General features: G+C 44.9%; 1 protein-coding gene across 1 annotated transcript; it reads right to left on the reverse strand.

Annotated features, from left to right (window-relative positions):
* Positions 1–5209: 5209 nt before the first annotated feature.
* grid2ipb (glutamate receptor, ionotropic, delta 2 (Grid2) interacting protein, b) lies at positions 5210–20400 on the reverse strand. The gene is made up of 17 exons (XM_036956012.1): positions 19527–20400; positions 17938–18041; positions 16245–16314; positions 15436–15753; positions 14456–14607; positions 12088–12407; positions 11242–11369; positions 10345–11209; positions 10158–10245; positions 9551–9628; positions 9056–9252; positions 8621–8776; positions 8222–8308; positions 7774–7903; positions 7278–7396; positions 6859–7023; positions 5210–6747 (listed from the first exon to the last, which is right to left on the reverse strand). The coding sequence occupies exons 1-17, from the start codon at positions 19817–19819 to the stop codon at positions 6676–6678; spliced, it is 3342 nt and encodes a 1113-aa protein (XP_036811907.1). The 5' UTR covers positions 19820–20400; the 3' UTR covers positions 5210–6675.
* Positions 20401–20648: the final 248 nt, after the last annotated feature.

Here is a 20648-nt window from a genome sequence, read left to right on the forward strand (position 1 = left end):
GTATCTGTATAGTGGGAAAACACAGACTTTCTGAGCAAGGCGTAGTTTAGGATTTGAACTTGTATGTGTGTGCCGAAGAAAAAAACTGAGAACAGTTAAACTGTGTTTGGACCGACCTGGCTAGGCCTCTGAGGAACCTATGATAGCATAGGGAGTACTTCTCAAGGTGTCCCTAATCACCTTCTCTAAGGTGTCCCTAATGGAACTGTCGGCTGGGCAGTGATACACAGCGGTGAGAACTATAGAGAAGGATGAAACTTGCCTACTGTTTGTGTGGAAGTATGTGCGTAGGATACCTACTGTTTGTGTGGAAGTATGTGATTATGATACCTACTGTTTGTGTGGAAGTACAGTATGTGCGTAGGATACCTACTGTTTGTGTGGAAGTATGTGCGTAGGATACCTACTGTTTGTGTGGAAGTATGTGCGTAGGATACCTACTGTTTGTGTGGAAGTACAGTATGTGCGTAGGATACCTACTGTTTGTGTGGAAGTATGTGCGTAGGATACCTACTGTTTGTGTGGAAGTATGTGCATAGGATACCTACTGTTTGTGTGGAAGTGTGTGCGTAGGATACCTACTGTTTGTGTGGAAGTACAGTATGTGCGTAGGATACCTACTGTTTGTGTGGAAGTATGTGCGTAGGATACCTACTGTTTGTGTGGAAGTATGTGCGTAGGATACCTACTGTTTGTGTGGAAGTATGTGCGTAGGATATCTACTGTTTGTGTGGAAGTATGTGCGTAAGATACCTACTGTTTGTGTGGAAGTATGTGCGTAGGATACCTACTGTTTGTGTGGAAGTATGTGCGTAGGATACCTACTGTTTGTGTGGAAGTATGTGCGTAGGATACCTACTGTTTGTGTGGAAGTATGTGAGTAGGATACCTACTGTTTGTGTGGAAGTATGTGCGTAAGATACCTACTGTTTGTGTGGAAGTATGTGCGTAGGATACCTACTGTTTGTGTGGAAGTATGTGCGTAGGATACCTACTGTTTGTGTGGAAGTATGTGCATAGGATACCTACTGTTTGTGTGGAAGTGTGTGCGTAGGATACCTACTGTTTGTGTGGAAGTACAGTATGTGCGTAGGATACCTACTGTTTGTGTGGAAGTATGTGCGTAGGATACCTACTGTTTGTGTGGAAGTATGTGCGTAGGATACCTACTGTTTGTGTGGAAGTATGTGCGTAGGATACCTACTGTTTGTGTGGAAGTATGTGCGTAGGATACCTACTGTTTGTGTGGAAGTATGTGCGTAGGATATCTACTGTTTGTGTGGAAGTATGTGCGTAAGATACCTACTGTTTGTGTGGAAGTATGTGCGTAGGATACCTACTGTTTGTGTGGAAGTATGTGCGTAGGATACCTACTGTTTGTGTGGAAGTATGTGCGTAGGATACCTACTGTTTGTGTGGAAGTATGTGCGTAGGATACCTACTGTTTGTGTGGAAGTATGTGCGTAGGATACGTACTGTTTGTGTGGATGTATGTGTGTAGGATACCTACTGTTTGTGTGGAAGTATGTGCGTAGGATACCTACTGTTTGTGTGGAAGTATGTGCGTAGGATACCTATTGTTTGTGTGGATGTATGTGCGTAGGATACCTACAGTTTGTGTGGAAGTATGTGCGTAGGATACCTACTGTTTGTGTGGATGTATGTGCGTAGGATACCTACTGTTTGTGTGGAAGTATGTGCGTAGGATACCTACTGTTTGTGTGGAAGTATGTGCGTAGGATACCTACTGTTTGTGTGGAAGTATGTGCGTAGGATACCTACTGTTTGTGTGGAAGTATGTGCGTAGGATACCTACTGTTTGTGTGGAAGTATGTGCGTAGGATACCTACTGTTTGTGTGGAAGTATGTGCGTAGGATACCTACTGTTTGTGTGGAAGTATGTGCGTAGGATACCTACTGTTTGTGTGGAAGTATGTGCGTAGGATACTTACTGTTTGTGTGGAAGTATGTGCGTAGGATACCTACTGTTTGTGTGGAAGTATGTGCGTAGGATACCTACTGTTTGTGTGGAAGTATGTGCGTAGGATACCTACTGTTTGTGTGGAAGTATGTGCGTAGGATACCTACTCTTTGTGTGGAAGTATGTGCGTAGGATACCTACTGTTTGTGTGGAAGTATGTGAGTAGGATACCTACTGTTTGTGTGGAAGTATGTGCGTAGGATACCTACTGTTTGTGTGGAAGTATGTGCGCAGCTAAAAAATGGATGTCTTTGTATCATGGAATTTAGAACGTTCTCTGAATAAACTACTATATTTTTGCATAAGCTGAGTCTTTGACTAATTATTATTAAACCCATGGTCTTACAGATCTCGGGGATTGGTCAGAACTATTGATTGTCAGTTATTATCATTAGGATTGAAAATTCTCGTGACACATAAGCAAGCAAGAAAACGCTCACCCAGAAGCGGCGCTCCTAGTAGCTGGGGACTTTAATCCAGTGAAACTTAAATCAGTTTTACCAAGTTTCTATCAGCATGTTAAATGTGCAACCAGAGGGAAAAAAACTCTGGATCACCTATACTCCACACACAGAGACGCATACAAAGCTCTCCCTCCCTCGCCCTCCATTTGGCAAATCTGACCATAATTATATCCTTCTGAATACTGCTTACAAGCAAAAATAGAAGCAGGAAGCACCAGTGACGAGATCAATAAAAAAGTGGTCAGATGAAGTAGATGCTAAACTACAGGACGGTTTTGCTAGCACAGACTGGAATATGTTCCGGGATTCCTCCGATGGCATTGGGGTGGTAGATATCCTAGTGGTGAGAGCATTGGGCCAGTAACCAGAAAGGTTGCTAGATCGAATCACTGAGCTGACAAGGTAAAATATGTAATTCTGCCCCTGAACAAGGCAGTTAACCCGCTGTTCCTAGGTCATCATTGTAAATAAGAATTTGTTCTTCACTGACTTGCGTGGTTAAATAAAGGTTAAATTATAAAAGGAGTGCACCACATCAGTCATTAGCTTCATCAATAAGTGCATCGATGACATCGTCCCCACAGTAACCGTACATACACACCCCAACCAGAAGACATGGATTACAGGCAACATTTGCACTGAGCTAAAGGCTAGAGCTGCCGCTTTCAAGGAGTGGGACTCTAACCCGGAAGCTTATGAGAAATCCCGCTATGCCCTCCGTCGAACCATTAAACAGGCAAAGCGTTAATAGAGGACTAAGATTGAATCGTACTACACCGGCTCCGACACTCATCGGATGTGGCAGGGCTTGCAAACCATTACAGACTACAAAGGGAAGCACAGCCGAGAGCTGCCCAGTGACACAAGCCTATCAGACAATCTAAACTACTTTTATGCTCGCTTTGAGGCAAATAACACTGAAACATGCATGAGAGCACCAGCTGTTCCGGAAGACTGTGTGATCAAGCTCTCCGCAGCCGATGTAAGATCTTTAAATAGGTCAACATTCACAAGGCCGCAGGGCCAGACGGATCACCAGGACGTGTACTGAGAGCATGCGCTGACCAACTGGCAAGTGTCTTCATTGACATTTTCAACCTCCCCCTGTCCGAGTCTGTAATACCAACATGTTTTAAGCAGACCACCATAGTGCCTGTTCCCAAGAACACTAAGGTAACCTGCCTAAATGACTACAGAACCATAGCACTCACATCTGTAGCTATGAAGTGCTTTCAAAGGCTGCTCATGGCTCACATCAACACCATTATCCCAGAAACCTTAGACCCACTCCAATTTGCATACCGCACCAACAGATCCACAGATGATGCAATCTCTATTGCACTCCACACTGCCCTTTCTCACCTGGACAAAAGGAACACCTATGTGAGAATGATATTCATTGACTACAGCTCAGTGTTCAACACCATAGTGCCCTTAAAGCTCGTAAATAAGCTCAAGACCCTGGGACTGAACACCTCCCTCTGCAACTGGATCCTGGACTTCCAGACGGGCCGCCCTCAGGTGGTAAGGCTAGGTAACAACACATTCGCCATGCTTATCCCCAACACAAGGGCCCCTCAGGGGTGAAGGCTCAGTCCCCTCCTGTACTCCCTGTTCACTCATGACTGCACGGCCAGGCACGACTCCAATACCATCATTAAATTTGCCAATGACACAGCACTGGTAGGCCTGATCACTGACAACGACGAGACAGCTTACAGAGAGGAGGTCGGAGACCTGGCCTTGTGGTGCCAGGACAACAACCTGTCCCTCAACGTGATCATGACAAAGGAGATGATTGTGGACTACAGGAAAAGGAGGACAGAGCATGCCCCCATTCTCATCGACGGGGCTGCAGTGGAGCAGGTTGAGAGCTTCAGGTTCCTTGGTGTCCACATCACCAACAAACTAACATAGTCCAAGCAAACCAAGACAGTCGTGAAGATGGCACAACGAAACCTATTCCCCCTCGTGAGACTGAAAAGATTTGGCATGTGTCCTCAGATCCTCAAAATGTTCTACAGCTGCACCATCGAGAGCATCCTGGTTGCATCACTTCCTGGTATGGCAACTCCTCGGCCTCCGACCGCAAGGCACTACAGAGGGTAGTGCGAGCGGCCCAGTACATCACTGGGGCCAAGCTTCCTGTCATCCAGAACCTCTTTACCAGGCGGTGTTGGAGGAAGGCCCTAAGAATTGTCAAAGACTCCAGCCACCCTAGTCATAGACTGTTTTGTCTGCTACCGCACGGCAAGTCTAGATCCAAGAGGCTTCTAAACAGCTTCTACCCCCAAGTCATAAGAGTCCTGAACTTGTAATCAAATGGCTACCCAGACTATTTGCATTGCCCCCCCCCCCCTTTACACCGCTGCTACTCTGTTGTTGTTCTCTATGCATAGTCACTTCAATAACTCTACCTATGTACATACTACCTTAACTAACCGGTGCCCCTGCATATACAGGTACCCCCCTGTATATAGTCTCGCTATTGTTGTTTTTCTGCTGCTCTTTAATTACTTGTTACTTTTATCTCTTATGCTTGTCCATCTTTTTTGAAACTGCATTGTTGGTTAGGGGCTCGTAAGTAAGCATTTCACCTTAAGGTCTACACCTGTTGTGTTCGGCGCATGTGACTAATACAATTTGATTTGATTTGATGATGGCAAAGGATTTACTGCCATTTTCCTGTTACTATGGCAACAGCCTCACCACAAAACAATTTCCACTTTATTTGGTCCATGATTGTCATTAGTGCCAAAGAAGCTCGAGGGTATCAGGCAGATTTATTTGTCAAGCATTCATGGTTTTTTTTTTACAGATCCAAATACAACTGATCCAGAAGCAACCACATGGCCAACATAAAAAGTCAATATTTTTTTAACTATACAAAGTACTCCAATAATATCAATGAAAACATATAAAACACACGTTTACAAAATGAACATTTCAATAAATTAACAATAAACTTCAATCGACCAAATGTTATAATAGGCCTACATTTCAGACCCAATTTGTCAGAATATAATAAAAGTAAACAAATCCAGATATAACACAAAACAACACCTATACAAACATGCAAATGCTTCGGACAGTTGTCAACACTGTACTGCACCAGGGGCAATATTTAAATGTGTTGCAGTGTCTTCTTGAACATGATGACAAATTGCCTGGTACGACAGGTCTGTAAATAAATACATCTGTATTTTCATGATGGCAGCTCTGACTGAAATTCCAATGTAAAAGGGAATTATGGAGGGAAAGTAGAAACACGTATAGTATTAAAGTAATACCATCAAAACAGCTTTAAATTAACATCAGAAAAAAAGTGAACATTTGTTCTAAAACAAGATACAAATTCAGGTGAATTTATGGCAGAGATGGACGGTTCATCAATAACAACCACAGTGACAGTAAGAGCTGCCAAGACCACTCAATGCTAAAATGAATGGATGTCTTTCTGTTATCAGCTATCCATATACTAGCCCCGGTGGGTTAACCCTCTTATTTCATGTGGTTCATCATACTATAAAACACTTAAAACCCGCAGGAGTCTGGCATTATTTTTTGTTTCCCCTGCCGAGTGGAACTTTTGAAATGCCAAACGCCAGGATGACTGCAGGTACGTTAGGATGACTGCAGGTACGTCAGGATGACTGCAGGTACGTTGACACCAGAAAGCTTCTAATTTTTAAAATAATAATTCACAGTACTATTGTCATGCCAATGTAATGATTCTTGGTAGGTTAATACTGCGTTCTATCATCACATAATCTAAGAGGCAGTGAGTGTGTGTGAATGGAATTTGAGTTTCTGGTGTTGTGCACTTTTCAGATCAAGTCCATCTGTGAAAATAGTGCTCAGCTCTAGATAACATTCATATACGTTTGACTATCAGCCATCTAAAATGTCATTTCCATATACATCTATGCTTTACAATTTCAATATAATTTCAATTTCATATAATCCAATATCAAATATATACTCTTATCTAAACATATTAATCTTCATTACTAATTTCTTGTACCACTTGACCTTACCAGGGACAACTGTGGGCCCTAGGGCTCAGAGTTCTTTCTGGTCAGATGACATGTTCAGGAAGAACTCCTGGCCATAGGTCATTCCGCAGTGTTGAAGATCATGTTGTTTGTGTCCCAGTAGCTGTGACTGTTTCTTTGTGTTGTCTTGGCACTTTGGTTGAGGAGAGCAGAGGGGTTATCCAGTCTCTCATCTCTACCAGGCCAGGGGAGAGGCCACTCTGGGGATACAGGGGTTCTCTGTAGCCTGGGTCTCATTCAGTGCTTTCTGGAAAACATGAACCAATCAAAATCATGCATGAGTCACAGACACACTTGAATGCTGTCAAATTGTACGGTCAGAGACCTATCAAGGGCATCACTATGGCTACCGGCTCACCTCAAACTTGGAAGTAAACTCAGCGAAAATGGCGAAGAAGGCCTCAGTGGAGGTGGCTTTGCTGTCCTCTCCGAAGTAAGAAGCCACCTTAGTGAACTCATCCATGGCTCTCAGCTGCAGAGAGTCCAGAGACTGAACCGCTGGGTGACTGTTCTCCAGGAAGCCCTTTATCTCCAGGGTCAAGGATAAAACTGTCAAACTGTCAGACCATTTGAAGCACAGTGAAACATTCTGACTAGTAACATCCTGATGACTGTTATGTATGGTGTAATTATATACAATTACAGTGTAATTACTTACTACTAATCACTACAGTGTGTTACTGTGTGGCACACACTAACTATACTGTCTACCATGATTATGTGTGTGTGGGAAATGTTCTGTTGTGAAGGGAATTGTTGTTGTTGATAAAAGGATACACTCATGACAGCAGCGAAGTGGTCCTCAGCCGTGGCAGGGATCATCTGACACGCTGTCCTGATGTCCTGGATGGTGGAGTGGAGGTCACCCAGCTCAGCTGTCAGGATTCGCTGATTCACTGCAGAGGAAGTTCAATACAAAACCATACAGTATGACTCATATGAGACAAATCCATTGCAAATTCAAGTGTCAAGTGCCATTCATTATAAAGTCATTTCTGTAGTGTTTCAGTCTTATGCGATGACTGCTGTAAGGCATATCGGAATGTTGAAAAGGAACTATCAGGAAACGACCGGAGGTTATCAGGAAACGACCGGGGATTATCAGGAAACGACCGGGGATTATCAGGAAAAAGATAAGAACATGACTTTTAGTACATATTGTGGACTGTGTAAATGTACTAAATAGAATGTGTTCATTCTGCTAGTGAACCTCAGAGTCCAGCTGAAGGTTGGAGCCAGGAAAATAACATTGTGTGGTGTCGTCTTACTGTACCTTTGGCTGCGAGTGGTACGGTTGTGAGGTCCCTGGCAAAGTTCAGCAGTTCTGGGAAGTGTTGGCATAGCGATTTGGCAAGAATGTGGAGGAAGGTGGATTTACCATCCACTGTTTTAGTGGTGCTGAGCTGTAAGAATTAAGGTGAGATAGGATTTGGCAGTAGAAAGCAAAGACAACACAAATACTATAGCGCAAGGGTTCTCAAACCTCTCCTCAGGGACCTCTAGTCATTCCACGTATTCAAACTATTACACAGCTAGCACACCTGATTCAAATGGTCAACTAATCATCAAGCCCTTGACTAGGTGAATCAGGTGACTTAGTTCAGGACTACAACAAAATTGTGAAACATTTGGGGATCCCTGAGAATTAGTTTGAGAACCACTGCTATAGAGGCAAATGAGGCTAAAGCACAGTCTGCAAGAGCATGAACATACATCCATACCTCAGTGAGAAAGTTGATCTTAAAGCCAGTGGTTTTGTTCGTCTTGGGTTGACCATTATTCAGGTAATTCCCCATTGCCAGCACAAACTGTTAACAGAAACAGAGGTTTAGAAACAGTTTACAGGTAACACAACACGATAAAAACATTATGCATACCTCCGAGTCTGTTTCTTATTACCTTATCCTATATGATTTTATAGACAGACAAATCTCCAAAATTGTAATTCTTAACGGAATCATCTTGGGTCTTTGGTCTTAAATCCTCCTGGTTCTTTAATAACCTTAGATTTTGACAGCAGGGTACCATAAAGAATATGAAATCAACAGTCGTTTGCCATTTCTCAACCATTAAGCTCCTGTATTCATCTCCCACGGAGCGAGTTACAGTGGTTGTATTACCTCGAGGATCTTGGCCAGTTTCTTGCTGCTCCTGAGTTCCACTGAGGCCTTGTAGATACATTCGTATCCAGCCTTCATCTCCTCTGTCTTCTCCTGCAGGGTCGTCTTAAAATGGAGGCTCCGCAGACGAGTCTTATACTCAGGGACCATCAGCATCTGGGCACACAGATTATGAACTTGAAAAATATTGTTACTATTGCTAGTATAGTAGCATAATACTGTGTTAAACTACTACTATATTATACAGTAAAATACTGAAATATATATTTTTAAACAGTCTAGCCGCAGCCTAGACAGATTTTCACTACACCCGCAATAACATCTGCTAAACACGTGTATGTGACAAATACAATTTAATTTGATTTGACTGGACCAATATAAACAACGTCCCGATCCACCATTTGGGAAACATTGACACAACAGTGTCTCTGTTACCTGCAGGACAAACTGGTCAGGGTCGCTGAGTTTGGCGGAGTCCTGGTCGAAGCGTTGATACTGTTTGACCTCCTGGTCATCGGGGGCGTAGAGCAGCAGCTGCTTGATGTGGGCCGGCTCTAGCCTGTCTGTGGTCATTGTCATCAGCACCTTACGCAGCTCACCAGGAGACAGCTTCAGGTGGGCGATCAGGATGGCTGAGGAGAGGAGGAATGGAATGGAGGGATGGAGGAGACTAGATTTATTTGTATTTCATTTGGATCTGTTACAAAAGCAACTGATACTCATCCTGGGGTTCACAGAAAACACACTACAAAACAGTCATTGACAGTCACAGTCCTTCATTGATGAAAAACAACAACAATAACAATACCATTCAACTGCTTCTGTAGAAATCAGAGAACCTGTGTTTGAGCCACGTGGCCATAGAGGGTATGTTCAGATCATTGAGAGAAAGGTTCAGATCCCTGGGGGCTACGGCATGGTCATACTCACAGGCGTTGTAGGCCTTCTTATAAGACAGAATCTCCACCACATCTTTCTTTTTGAAGCTCTCGGGCAGGAAGGCTGGCTCTGGAAGAGAGACTGACACATTTATTCACAGTGTAAGGATGCTGCTCTCCAGGCACCAGAGGTGGAAACGCTAACAGGCACTAAAGATGGATGGGTAATGAGAGAAGAGAGGAGAGATGGGATGGGAGGTGGTGCCATATGGATAATGGATTTGATGAGCAGGTGAATGGAGGAGCTTAGTAGACCATGGGACAACTTGGTGAACTGTGAAGGCAACAACATGGAATATCAGGAATACACTTACACAATGAAACACAAAAAATTAATGAATGTGATGTACACAGCGATGATATAAAATCATTATATTGCATTATATATGCATGGCTCCCTTGCAAAAGAGACCTTCAGTGGGACTCCATGTTAAAATAAATACATATCAAATCAGAGACAATGACGGTAGAAGGACAATATTAAAAAGTTGCATCATAGAGGTGGTTTAACTGGTAATACAGTGATATGAATACATGATATGATATGACACCCCCGAGATGAGATGTTTGAGGAGAAGAGGTCATAATAAAGAACTTACTGGAACTCTGTTGGGTACCAAAGTGCAGCTCTAGATCGAGGTACTTCACCATGTCACTCAGTTTGTCATAGTCAGGGTCCTCTCCAAGCTAAAGCAGACAAAGTATCTGTCAATACATGTCTGAACAAAACAACAACAAACAGTATTATTCCAGGTTCAGGGTTAATATAATATACTCCACACGTACCTGTCCCCAGATGGTCCCCTCAGAGTTCTCTACCTGCTCCCAGCGTAGCCTCTTGACACTCATGTGGTTGGTGTCCCCAGCACAGGGACTGGAATTGGGCAGTGGAGGCGGGTCGCACGGGGGCGGAAGTGGTGGAGGGGGCGGTGGGGGCACCTTGTGTTTCTGGAGCTCTGACACTGAGACAGGGGTCTCGTAGGTCTTTGAGAGAAGGGGCTGGGGAAGGTGACTCTGGGGCTGGGACAGGTGAGGGGCCTGGGGGGGGTGACTCTGGGGCTGGGACAGGTGAGGGGGCTGGGGGGGGTGACTCTGAGACTGGGACAGGTGAGGGGGCTGGAGAGGGTGACTCTGGGGCTGAGACAGGTGTGGGGTCTGGGGGGGCAGGCTGTGGCTCAGCTGGGGCTGGTAGGGCTGGTGGCTCAGCCTGGGCTGGTAGGGCTGGTGGTGAAGCTGGTGGTGTCTCTGGAGGGCGAGCTGGCTTTGCCTGTTGGGCTGAGGGGAGGGCTGGGGACACAGGATGGGTTGGGTCAGGGGCTGAGGCTGGCTGGCCTGGCGGGGCAGGTTCCTGGGGCGAGAGGGCTGGGGAGAGTAGCAAGGGGCCAGGGGGAGAGTCATCTGGGGTGCTTGGTGGTGGAAACGGCCCTGTAGTTCATCCCTGGTCGGCAGCAACTTGTGTAGGGTCGGCCTGTTGTACGTGAAGGTCCGTGGAGGGGGCGGGGGAGGGGGGATGATGGGGTGCTGCGGCTGGAAGGACATGCGCGCCCGGGGGATGTGTTCGGGGGAAAAGCGAGAGAGGACCGAGGTAATGGGGAGGGGGTCGGAGAAGCCGAATGGTGGCGGGGGTAGGGGGGGTGGGGAAGGGTGGGGGCGGCGGGGCGCTCTGGGGGGGGCGGGGGAATGGGGATGTGTTCTGACCCGGAGGAGTAGGTGAGGGAGGTGGCGTCATCGTTGCTGCTGATGTCCTCACTGCTGGCACTGCTCAGCTGGCGGGGGAGGTAGCTCACTTCCTGCTCATCCTGGAAACTCATCTGGACACAGCAGATAATGATCATTCTCATTCTTTATAATTAGACACACCCATGTCATCTGATTTACATATTATAACCGTATACAGTTTTCAGAAACCTTACAATCAGATGCACACATACTGTATAATCTGATGGTCATTTTATCACTGTATACATCCTGAATAGTCTGCACACACCTTATAAACAACCTTTATTGTACGACTAATAATGTATCTAATCATTTCCTATTCATATGCACCGCTTTTCTTCAGAAACAATGGAAACCAACTCCATAAATACAGTATCTGTCGACACAAAAACAACTTCACATACTGTACCGTCTGTATCTTATTCATAATCATTGGATTTACTACACTGTAGATACTTAAATAACTCAATGACACTACTGTGGGCACAGACGGCCTGTTGGCGAATTTGATCTGGTATCATTAACATTTCAAACCAATTCTCTTAGAGCTCATATCGTCTAATTGTGACTCTCTGGCTCTCTCACCTCCTCACAGTGACTATCTCTTCATCTACTGTCTCTGTATCTCACCTCCTCACAGTGACTATCTCTTCATCTACTGTCTCTGTCTCTCACCTCCTCACAGTGACTATCTCTTCATCTACTGTCTCTGTCTCTCACCTCCTCACAGTGACTATCTCTTCATCTACTGTCTCTGTATCTCACCTCCTCACAGTGACTATCTCTTCATCTACTGTCTCTGTCTCTCACCTCCTCATAATCGTTCTCTCCAGGGAGGAAGTTATCCACCAGAGTGACACGGTGTCCCAGCTGTTCGCTCAGAGCGTCCAGGAACTTGTCCGTGTCCCTGCTCCGGGGGGGTCTGGAGAAGGTGAAGAGCTTCCTGCGTCTGGACAGGGGGCTGGTGGGGTCATCAGAGTGCTGGGGAGACGGAGGGGGGCTCTCCAGGCTCACGTAAGGGTTGGAGTCAACGCTGCCGGGAGACGGGGTGGTTCCCTCATGATAGAACTCATACAGAGGGTCGGGCAGAGGCTCCTTCCATGTCAGAGACAATCCTGATTTACGGTTCCCTGTGGGGGGGAGAAGAAACGCTGCATTATTTCAAAGATATCTAACAAAGGACTTTGTGACTCTGCGTTTTATTTGGTTTAAATAAAACTTGACCCACGTGGCAACTGTTTGTTCAATTTACTCTAAAGAAGTCTCTTAAACCAGATGGGTTCCATCTTAAATGATCTCATTTGTCATCCTTAAAGCGAGCATGAGTGACAACGTTAATGGTGATGTTGTTGTAACCTTTATGATATACTGACCATTGGCTTCAAGTGGTTGCCATGTCAACGATGTGTGTGGGTGTGTGTGTGTGTCTGTGTTACCTGTGCTACCTTGACTGAGGGAGGAGCGAGCAGGAGACTGGCCATTGGCGTCAGTCTGTCCCAGCTCCTCAAAGTCTGGTAGGGTCAGTGGAGAGCAACGACTGTGACTCTGTTGCATGGCATTCTTCCCTGTGTACACACTTTCCAGCTCTGTGTACACTCCTGACATCTAGGGGTCGTAGGGGGTGTGAGCAGGCCGTTAGCACAAAGCACTAGGAACTCTTTATCACAAGGTCTGCTTATAAACTCTTTATGAATCATTACTAGATCGTTTGTTAACCATTATTAACCTTGAGTAAAAATCCTAAACAACATGCGTCATATTTGTCTTTTTTAAAAAAATGTGAACATACTGTAACTATGTAATACTATTTACAGACAGTTCGTGAGCAGACGTCCAGATAAAGTGTTTCCCAAAGCACTGGTAAAAGCATTGCAGTACAGCGGAGCCCTGTAAGTATTTCTCTTTATAAACAGACGGCTCATCATTAGCACCGCTTGCTCTGCATGGCTGACCATTGTGTTGTAGTTTTATACCCACGTGATTCAGGTCAGGGGACTCTGGGAAGGAGGTGCCGTCTCCACACTGTCTCTCTCCAGGTGTCCCACTCCCTGGTGCATCCACATGAATCCCTGCGTCCACATGAAGGGACAAACAGTCATGAGGATCCACCTCCTCTCAAGCCCAGAGAGGAGGGGAGACAGCAGGAGACAGCAGGAAGCGTCATAATGTCCTTAACAGCATGGAGAAGCGACAGAGGCCTAGTGCATTTTGAGCTATGGGCTGGATCCTAACTTGAGATTTACTGTACACTACACAGTACACCTGTAACTTGAATTTCTGCACAAATCTCCCATTGGCGTCAATGTGAGGTTTATGCTAAATTCCAAGTTACTGTAGGCATTTCTCAAGTTAGGATTTGGCCCTATGAGAGTTAAGATGGGCTTAATGCAATACTTGGCTTGGATAGATGTTCTCTGTTAGAAGCAGCAAGTCAACCCTCAGCCCTGGAGTGGCTAGTTGAGAGGAAAGCCTTCCAATCAAGGATAAGGACAAATAGTTGTTGAGCTGATCACATTCGTACCCATCCCCAGGTGTGTTCCGATGATGCAGTCGTCAGAGCTCCTCTCCCGTACGGTGCTTCTGTAGGAGGTACCTGACACACGCACTGAGCTGCTCCTCCTGTGGTGCTCATGTCCTGCACCTTGCTCTGGCTCAGGCTCTGCTGCTGCTGCATACACACACACACACACACACACACACACACACACGCACACACACACACACACACACACACACACACACACACACGCACACACACACACACACACACACACACACACACACGCACACACACACACACACACACACACACACACACACACACACACACACACACACACACACACACACAGAGAGAAAGAGAGAGACGAATTCAAATGAATTAGAATGACAGGAGGAAATATCTAAGAACATCCCACCCAACTCCCACTGAACAATAAATATATTCTCTAGTTGTCAGCTATTTTCATTGTAACTTCTAGTTGTCTACGTTTTTGCCTCTGCAAGGCCTTTGCCTGTAAAGATGCAAAGCAATCTTCCACTATGAAAGACAAAACATTATATCAAATCTAACCTGGTGAGAGCATAACCAGACAGAGACCCCACATCTAACTCAAATCACTCACACACAACAGACCCAACCAAGCAGGCAGAGAGATGTTGCTAATGGCTAACCCACCTGCGGTCTTGAAGCCCAGGAAGCGTGAGATCTTGCTCTGACAGTGTTCCTGCTCCTCGTAGGTCAGCAGCTGGTAGATGAACTGCCAGATCACCTGCTTGGCTGGAGTGTCCAACACCGGGAACACATCAACAATCAGGGTGTCCACGTTCCTGAACATATACAATGAAAAAGTCACTATTTTAGATACTTCTGAATAGCACAGACAAAAAAAAAATCGAAATCTGACCTTTTTGTTGCTACAAAAAGTATTTTAAAACATGCTAAAATAAAAATAAATAAAAATCTCAGGCACACTGGTAATATTCATTCTTCCATGAATTGAATAGATATTTTAACCAATGTTTCATCAGGGAGGTACAACTCAACTCCTACCAGTGTGCTGGAGTTTTTCTTCTTTTTATCATTAAGAATACTTTTTCCCATGCACCTGGTAGCTTGTTAACGTGTGCAAGTTCACTTTCTCAAACATGCCAAAATAAAAGTATCAAAAGAAAATCCTACTTTCGAAAAGGTTTATTGCTATTCAGTAACGTTGATAGGGAATTTGTCTTGGTGACTCTTTGATTCTGTACTCTGTAAAATAACATGTATTGCTTTAGATTAGACAAGTTTACCATTATATAATGTATATATTATATAATTTACATTTAGTGCATGTAATAAGATGTAATGAACCATATTAGGATTCAAACAGATTATTGAGGGGTAGGATGTTATTTGGTAGGGAACTTTCTGTAACTCTCCTTTAGGGTAGGTAAACATAAAATGTATGTAATATTTACTATTAATGTGTGAGCCATTTCAAATGAATAAAACATCATTCCTGACATTTGAAAGGAGATAAAATACCTCTCTCTCTCTCTCCCTCTCTCTCTCTCTCTCTCTCTCTCTCTCTCTCTCTCTCTCTCTCTCTCTCTCCTACTTCCTTCTCTCTCTCTCCTACTTCCTCTCCATCCTCTAATACCCCACCCCCCCACCTGTGTTGGAAGAAGGTCTCCAGGGCCTTGCAGATGGTGTATCTCTCCTGCACGGTGAGCAGGTGATCCAGCTGCTGGCTAAAGGTGCGTCCATGGACCCTGATGCTGGGGGGGAGGATCTCAGCCACCCACTGTAGAGAGCTGAGGGGGACCGGGGAGCGGGACCTTGGGGCCACTGAAGGGGCCACGCTTGGGGAAGTGTCCTCCTGGTCCCCCTGGTCAGGGAGGGAGTAACCAGAGGGGCCGCTTTCCACCACCAGGGTTGGCATGGCACCACTGCCCTGCAGCATGGACACCACCTTCTCATGGGAACAGTTCCTGAAGACTCACACACACACACACAGTCACTGTCAGTAATAAGATCAATGTGCAAGGATGCTGTCATTGGACTAGCTCCTACAGACACTGAAAGGTACAGAGAGTTACTATCTACAGTATTCAGTAGTGTGTTCGACTACTCACCCATGTGACCCATAGTTTACATGGTGGTATAATGAGGTATTTGTGGGTGATACTGTGGGTGATATTGTGCTATGGGCGGTGAAATATTGACAGAGCCCTCCTGAACAAATGTGATTCCAGCCAGGCTGTGTTCTAATGGGCACTCCTACACTTCTTCAAGTTCAGAATAAAAAGGGAAAATAAGTCCGTTTAAAGGGCGTCAAAGGACTTCCCACAAGAATTTTCTCAAATGCCATTCCACACACACATCCACGCATGTGCGTGCACAAGGAAACACACCAGCCCAGCTTGACTCACTCTCTTGTGTGCATCATAAGGTAAAGTAAAGACATAACAGGTTTGTGTACCTCATGTCCAGCCCATTGAGGAAAAGGATGCGGTCGCCTGGTTTGAGACCACAGTCTTCAGCAGGGCTGTCTGAAGAGAGACAAGGGGTTGAGAGTCAGAGAGAAAAGGAGGGAAGACACATAACAATCCAAGATGATACGCAAAAGCATAACATTTATAAAAGCCTCATTAACCAAATCAGTACGTGGTATTTGACTGTTGTTGTTTTTATGCACCATGTGTTGCCTGATGTATTGGTTTATGCCGGTAGGAACCAATTTAGCATAATATTATTATTTATCATTCTTAAGTAGGTGTACAGTACCACATGGCCATGCAGGCTCTCTGACACGAGACAGTGTGTTCTTATGGATGCCTGTACATCACGATCTTATCTCATCCACCCACAGCATCTCCATATACAGCTGTCCTGAGTCAGTGAGTAACTTACTGCTGGCCTCTGCTCAGATCTGTAGTGGGTGGTCGGCATCATACACACACACACACACACACTCCTCCCCCGCCTCAGTCCTGACAAAGATGAGCATCCGGTAAACCCCATATTATTATACTCTGGTACAACATTTTACATTTTAGTAATTTAGCAGACACTCTTATCCAGAGCAATTGGAGTTAAGTAACTTGCTCAAGGGCATATCAACAGATTTCTCAACTAGTTGGCTTGGAGATTTGAACCAGCTACCTTTCGGTTTCAGCCCAACACTCTTAACCACTAGGCTACCTGCTGCCCCAACCTCTTCATTTAGAACTACAGCAGAACATCTTCATCACTGCACACAGCAACATCCACATCCATCCATGTATTCACCCTCCTCTCATCCCCTTAAAGGGCCCTTAATCAAACTAATACAACAATAAAAGCATGGCCCAGCATGACTGTCCTGTCTGTCTTATTGTACAGTGGGTGGATGTTGGACAATGTGTACGTAACAAATAACATTTGATTTGATTAGTTATTGACTCAGAGACACGCCTCCACCTCCTGAAACATACTGTGTATTCAGGTAACACCCCTCTAGACCAGATCACCCCAACAACAACCCCCACTACTGACCACAGCATCCCCAACACCTAACAACCTCCACTACTGAAACACAGCATCCCCAACACCTAACAACCTCCACTACTGACCACAGCATCCCAAACACCTAACAACCTCCACTACTGACCACAGCATCCCAAACACCTAACAACCTCCACTACTGACCACAGCATCCCAAACACCTAACAACCTCCACTACTGACACAGCATCCCAAACACCTAACAACCTCCACTACTGACCACAGCATCCCAAACACCTAACAACCTCCACTACTGACCACAGCATCCCAAACACCTAACAACCTCCACTACTGACCACAGCATCCCAAACACCTAACAACCTCCACTACTGACCACAGCATCCCCAACACCTAACAACCTCCACTACTGATCACAGCACCCCACTTTCCCAGCATCCCAATGACTTGCCTAGTTAAATAAAGGTTAAATAAATAAATAAATACATAAAATAATGATCACAGCATCCCAAACACATAACACCCACTACTGACTACAGCATCCCCAACAGCCAACACCACCCACCTGATACCAGCCCAGTACAATACAGTGTTACCCAACACAAAACATAGAACCTCATCCACCCAGCGCACCACATAGAGAAGTGTAATCAGCAGTGCATCATAACTTACCTGGGATGACAGAGTCGATACAGACAGGGGCATGCCCCCTCAGGGTGAACCCAAAACTCTTCTTCCCTCTGTAAACCCTTACTGTCCTAGGGGGAGCATGGAGGCTGAGGGAACATTACAAAGTGTGTATTATCTTCTGTCAGAACATACATTTGTGTACATTTTTACAGTAGAAGTAGTAAAAGATATGGTTGTAACATTATAGTTGTAATATTTCAGGAACTACATTACTACCTTTGTTGTGTACTGATGTTTTATCAATGGGCTTTCAACAGCTTTCAACTGTATTTATCAAGTACTACTGGGTGTTTAGAATAGCCGAGCATTCTCAACAGTAAATAACAATTCTACAGGGATTTCATATTATCATGCCCACATCACGCTGTCTGTTATGTAACTTGAACAATAAAGGAATGTGAATGAGTAAAAAATAAACAGCAGCTAGTGTGTCCAGTAGGAATACCACATAACAGGTATAATTTCCAGCTCAGACAGTGATGCCTCTGTTCCCTGGCTCCCAGAAAGAAGCATTACCATCAAAGACTGGGATGGAGATATCACGGTTGCCATGGAAACTACTCAAGGCAACATCATATGATATAAACAGGAGTTCCATAAAGCAGAAGAAGGAGAGGAGAGGAAACGGGTAAAATCCATTATTTGATTGTCTTTATGCTTGTTATGTAAGACGGGACAGATGAAAACTATTCAAATGGGTTTTTAGAGTACTGTACTGTGCTATACGTACAGAGACACAGAGGGTAGGCTCAGCACTGCAAAGCACTGGGGATAATAAACTGGTGGGTTAGAAAAGGTGAAGAAAACAGATCTCATCTCTCCCCTCATCTACCATTTGTACTTTATATACTACATCAGTACCATTCCATAACCCAAGAAGCAGCACAGAAGAGGAGCTAAAAACATGATGTTGATGATTCAATTAACAATCAATCAAGTAACCTATCATCACTGGAGATTTCAATATTGCTCTATTCACTATTCCATATTGACTTGAAACCTACCCCTCAAAAGGAAGTTTACCATAAATAATGATAGATGATTACACAGGACATATTCCCACATGCTGCTCATTAGGATATAGGCCTTGGGGAGGGGAGGGGCTGTTGGTAAAACACGGACTTGAGTCTACTGCAAAGTATATCTGTAAAACTGGAATGGAGTGAGCTACTGTATGGCTTGAGCTGAGCCTGCTGTATGGTACTGACTTTCTGAGTCATAATCTTAATTCCTCCATGTTATTATCGGTTGGACCCTGAAAGATATAATCATTGTGTGGCGTTATAATATCAGGTGAGTAAACAGACTCAATGGTTAACAGAGACGGTTCCCTAATCAACAGGTGCTTCCAAATCATCTATCAACAAACATCACATTTAAACATTTAGAGAATTACCCAGATATTACCCAGAGGGTTGGAACACTTATTTTTTAAATGTACTTCAGTAGTAATTTTAAGTCCAATTAATGTCCATTATTTCCAACTCCAACCACACAAACAGCATATTCTAAATCTTCTCTCTCTCAGGTGAGTGGGAGTCACAGCTAAATACACCATACTGTATACTAACCTCTGATTGGCTCCTGATTGATGCACAGGTATGCCCGACATAGACTTCCTGTACCCCCTCTCTCCTCTCTCCTTTCCCCCTCTGTCCTCCCCGGGGTCCCGGGGTACTGAGCTGGCCCGTTTGGAGCCGTAGTGGCGGTCGGGGTGGTCCTCGCTGCGGCTACGTCTCAGACGGCCCTGTGGGCCCGGCTCGCTGATGCTCTTACTGCGACAGATCCTCTGGATCAGGCTCTGGGAAACGGCCTCGTCAAACCGCTGCCGGTGCTTCTTGGGGATGAAGATCCTGGTGAACATGGTGAGAGAGGGACCAGCATGTAAAGAGGAAGAGAAAGTAGGGGGAGGGTGGAGAGGTGGATGGGTGGAGTTCCCCCTGGATCCAAGGGGCTACCACCAGGTAGACCTCAGCAGTCACCCTTCAACAGTCTGTCACCTCTGCCCAGAGGAATCAGAGATGATGAAGAGAGAGATTATGTAGATCTCTGGAGATCTCCGGGAATCAGAAGGTATTACTAGATACCTCAGTAGTCTGTATCAACTCTGGTGCCCAAAACCACACCACTCATACCAAAGCCCTGATCTGAGATGCAGAGGAAAAAGTCAGAGCTAGAACTGAGAAACAAGCATCCAGGTTGGACAAGAAAATTCACGCAGCTGAATACATATCACTGTTGACTTGGTGAAAGAGAATCATTATAAAACATACTTAGAAATCCATAGATTGACGAGAAACAAAACAAACGCACTTCTTCTAAAAAGTCGCTACGTTTCCATTTAGTCGCTGTAGTCCATGGATAAAGAAGAGAAGTGAAGGTTGGATAGCGAGAAAGAGGGAGAGAGATGTCTATAGAGCCAGTCAGTGAGGCAGCCCTCTGTGCAGTGGCGTCATTTGCTACAGTGTGGATTCACTCTGCTGCAGCTTGAGATACCAACACAGCGACAGCAAAGGTGTGGGAGTCAGCAATATATTACTCTATCACTTTTCTCTCCCTTTCTCCCTCTCTTGTTCTCTCTCTTGCTGTCATCTCTCTATCTATCTGCCTGCCTGCCTATCTATCTGAGGAGCAGAACAATAGCTTTTCTGAGCATCTCTAGGAACTGTGGGATTCTCAGAGGGAGAATGATT

This window comes from Oncorhynchus mykiss, chromosome 20 (genome assembly GCF_013265735.2).
Source record: "Oncorhynchus mykiss isolate Arlee chromosome 20, USDA_OmykA_1.1, whole genome shotgun sequence".
Lineage (NCBI taxonomy): Eukaryota > Metazoa > Chordata > Actinopteri > Salmoniformes > Salmonidae > Oncorhynchus > Oncorhynchus mykiss.

What these genes read in the sequence shown, in the direction of transcription:
- grid2ipb (XM_036956012.1), bottom strand. Translation starts at nt 19,819, where the DNA reads ATGTTCACCAGGATCTTCATCCCCAAGAAGCACCGGCAGCGGTTTGAC. An exon ending in CTCAATGGGCTGGACATGAG is followed by an intron (nt 15,754 to 16,244) that starts GTACACAAACCT and finishes GTGAGTCTTCAG; the next exon opens with GAACTGTTCCCATGAGAAGG. An exon ending in AACTGGCCAAGATCCTCGAG is followed by an intron (nt 8,309 to 8,620) that starts GTAATACAACCA and finishes TTCTGTTAACAG; the next exon opens with TTTGTGCTGGCAATGGGGAA.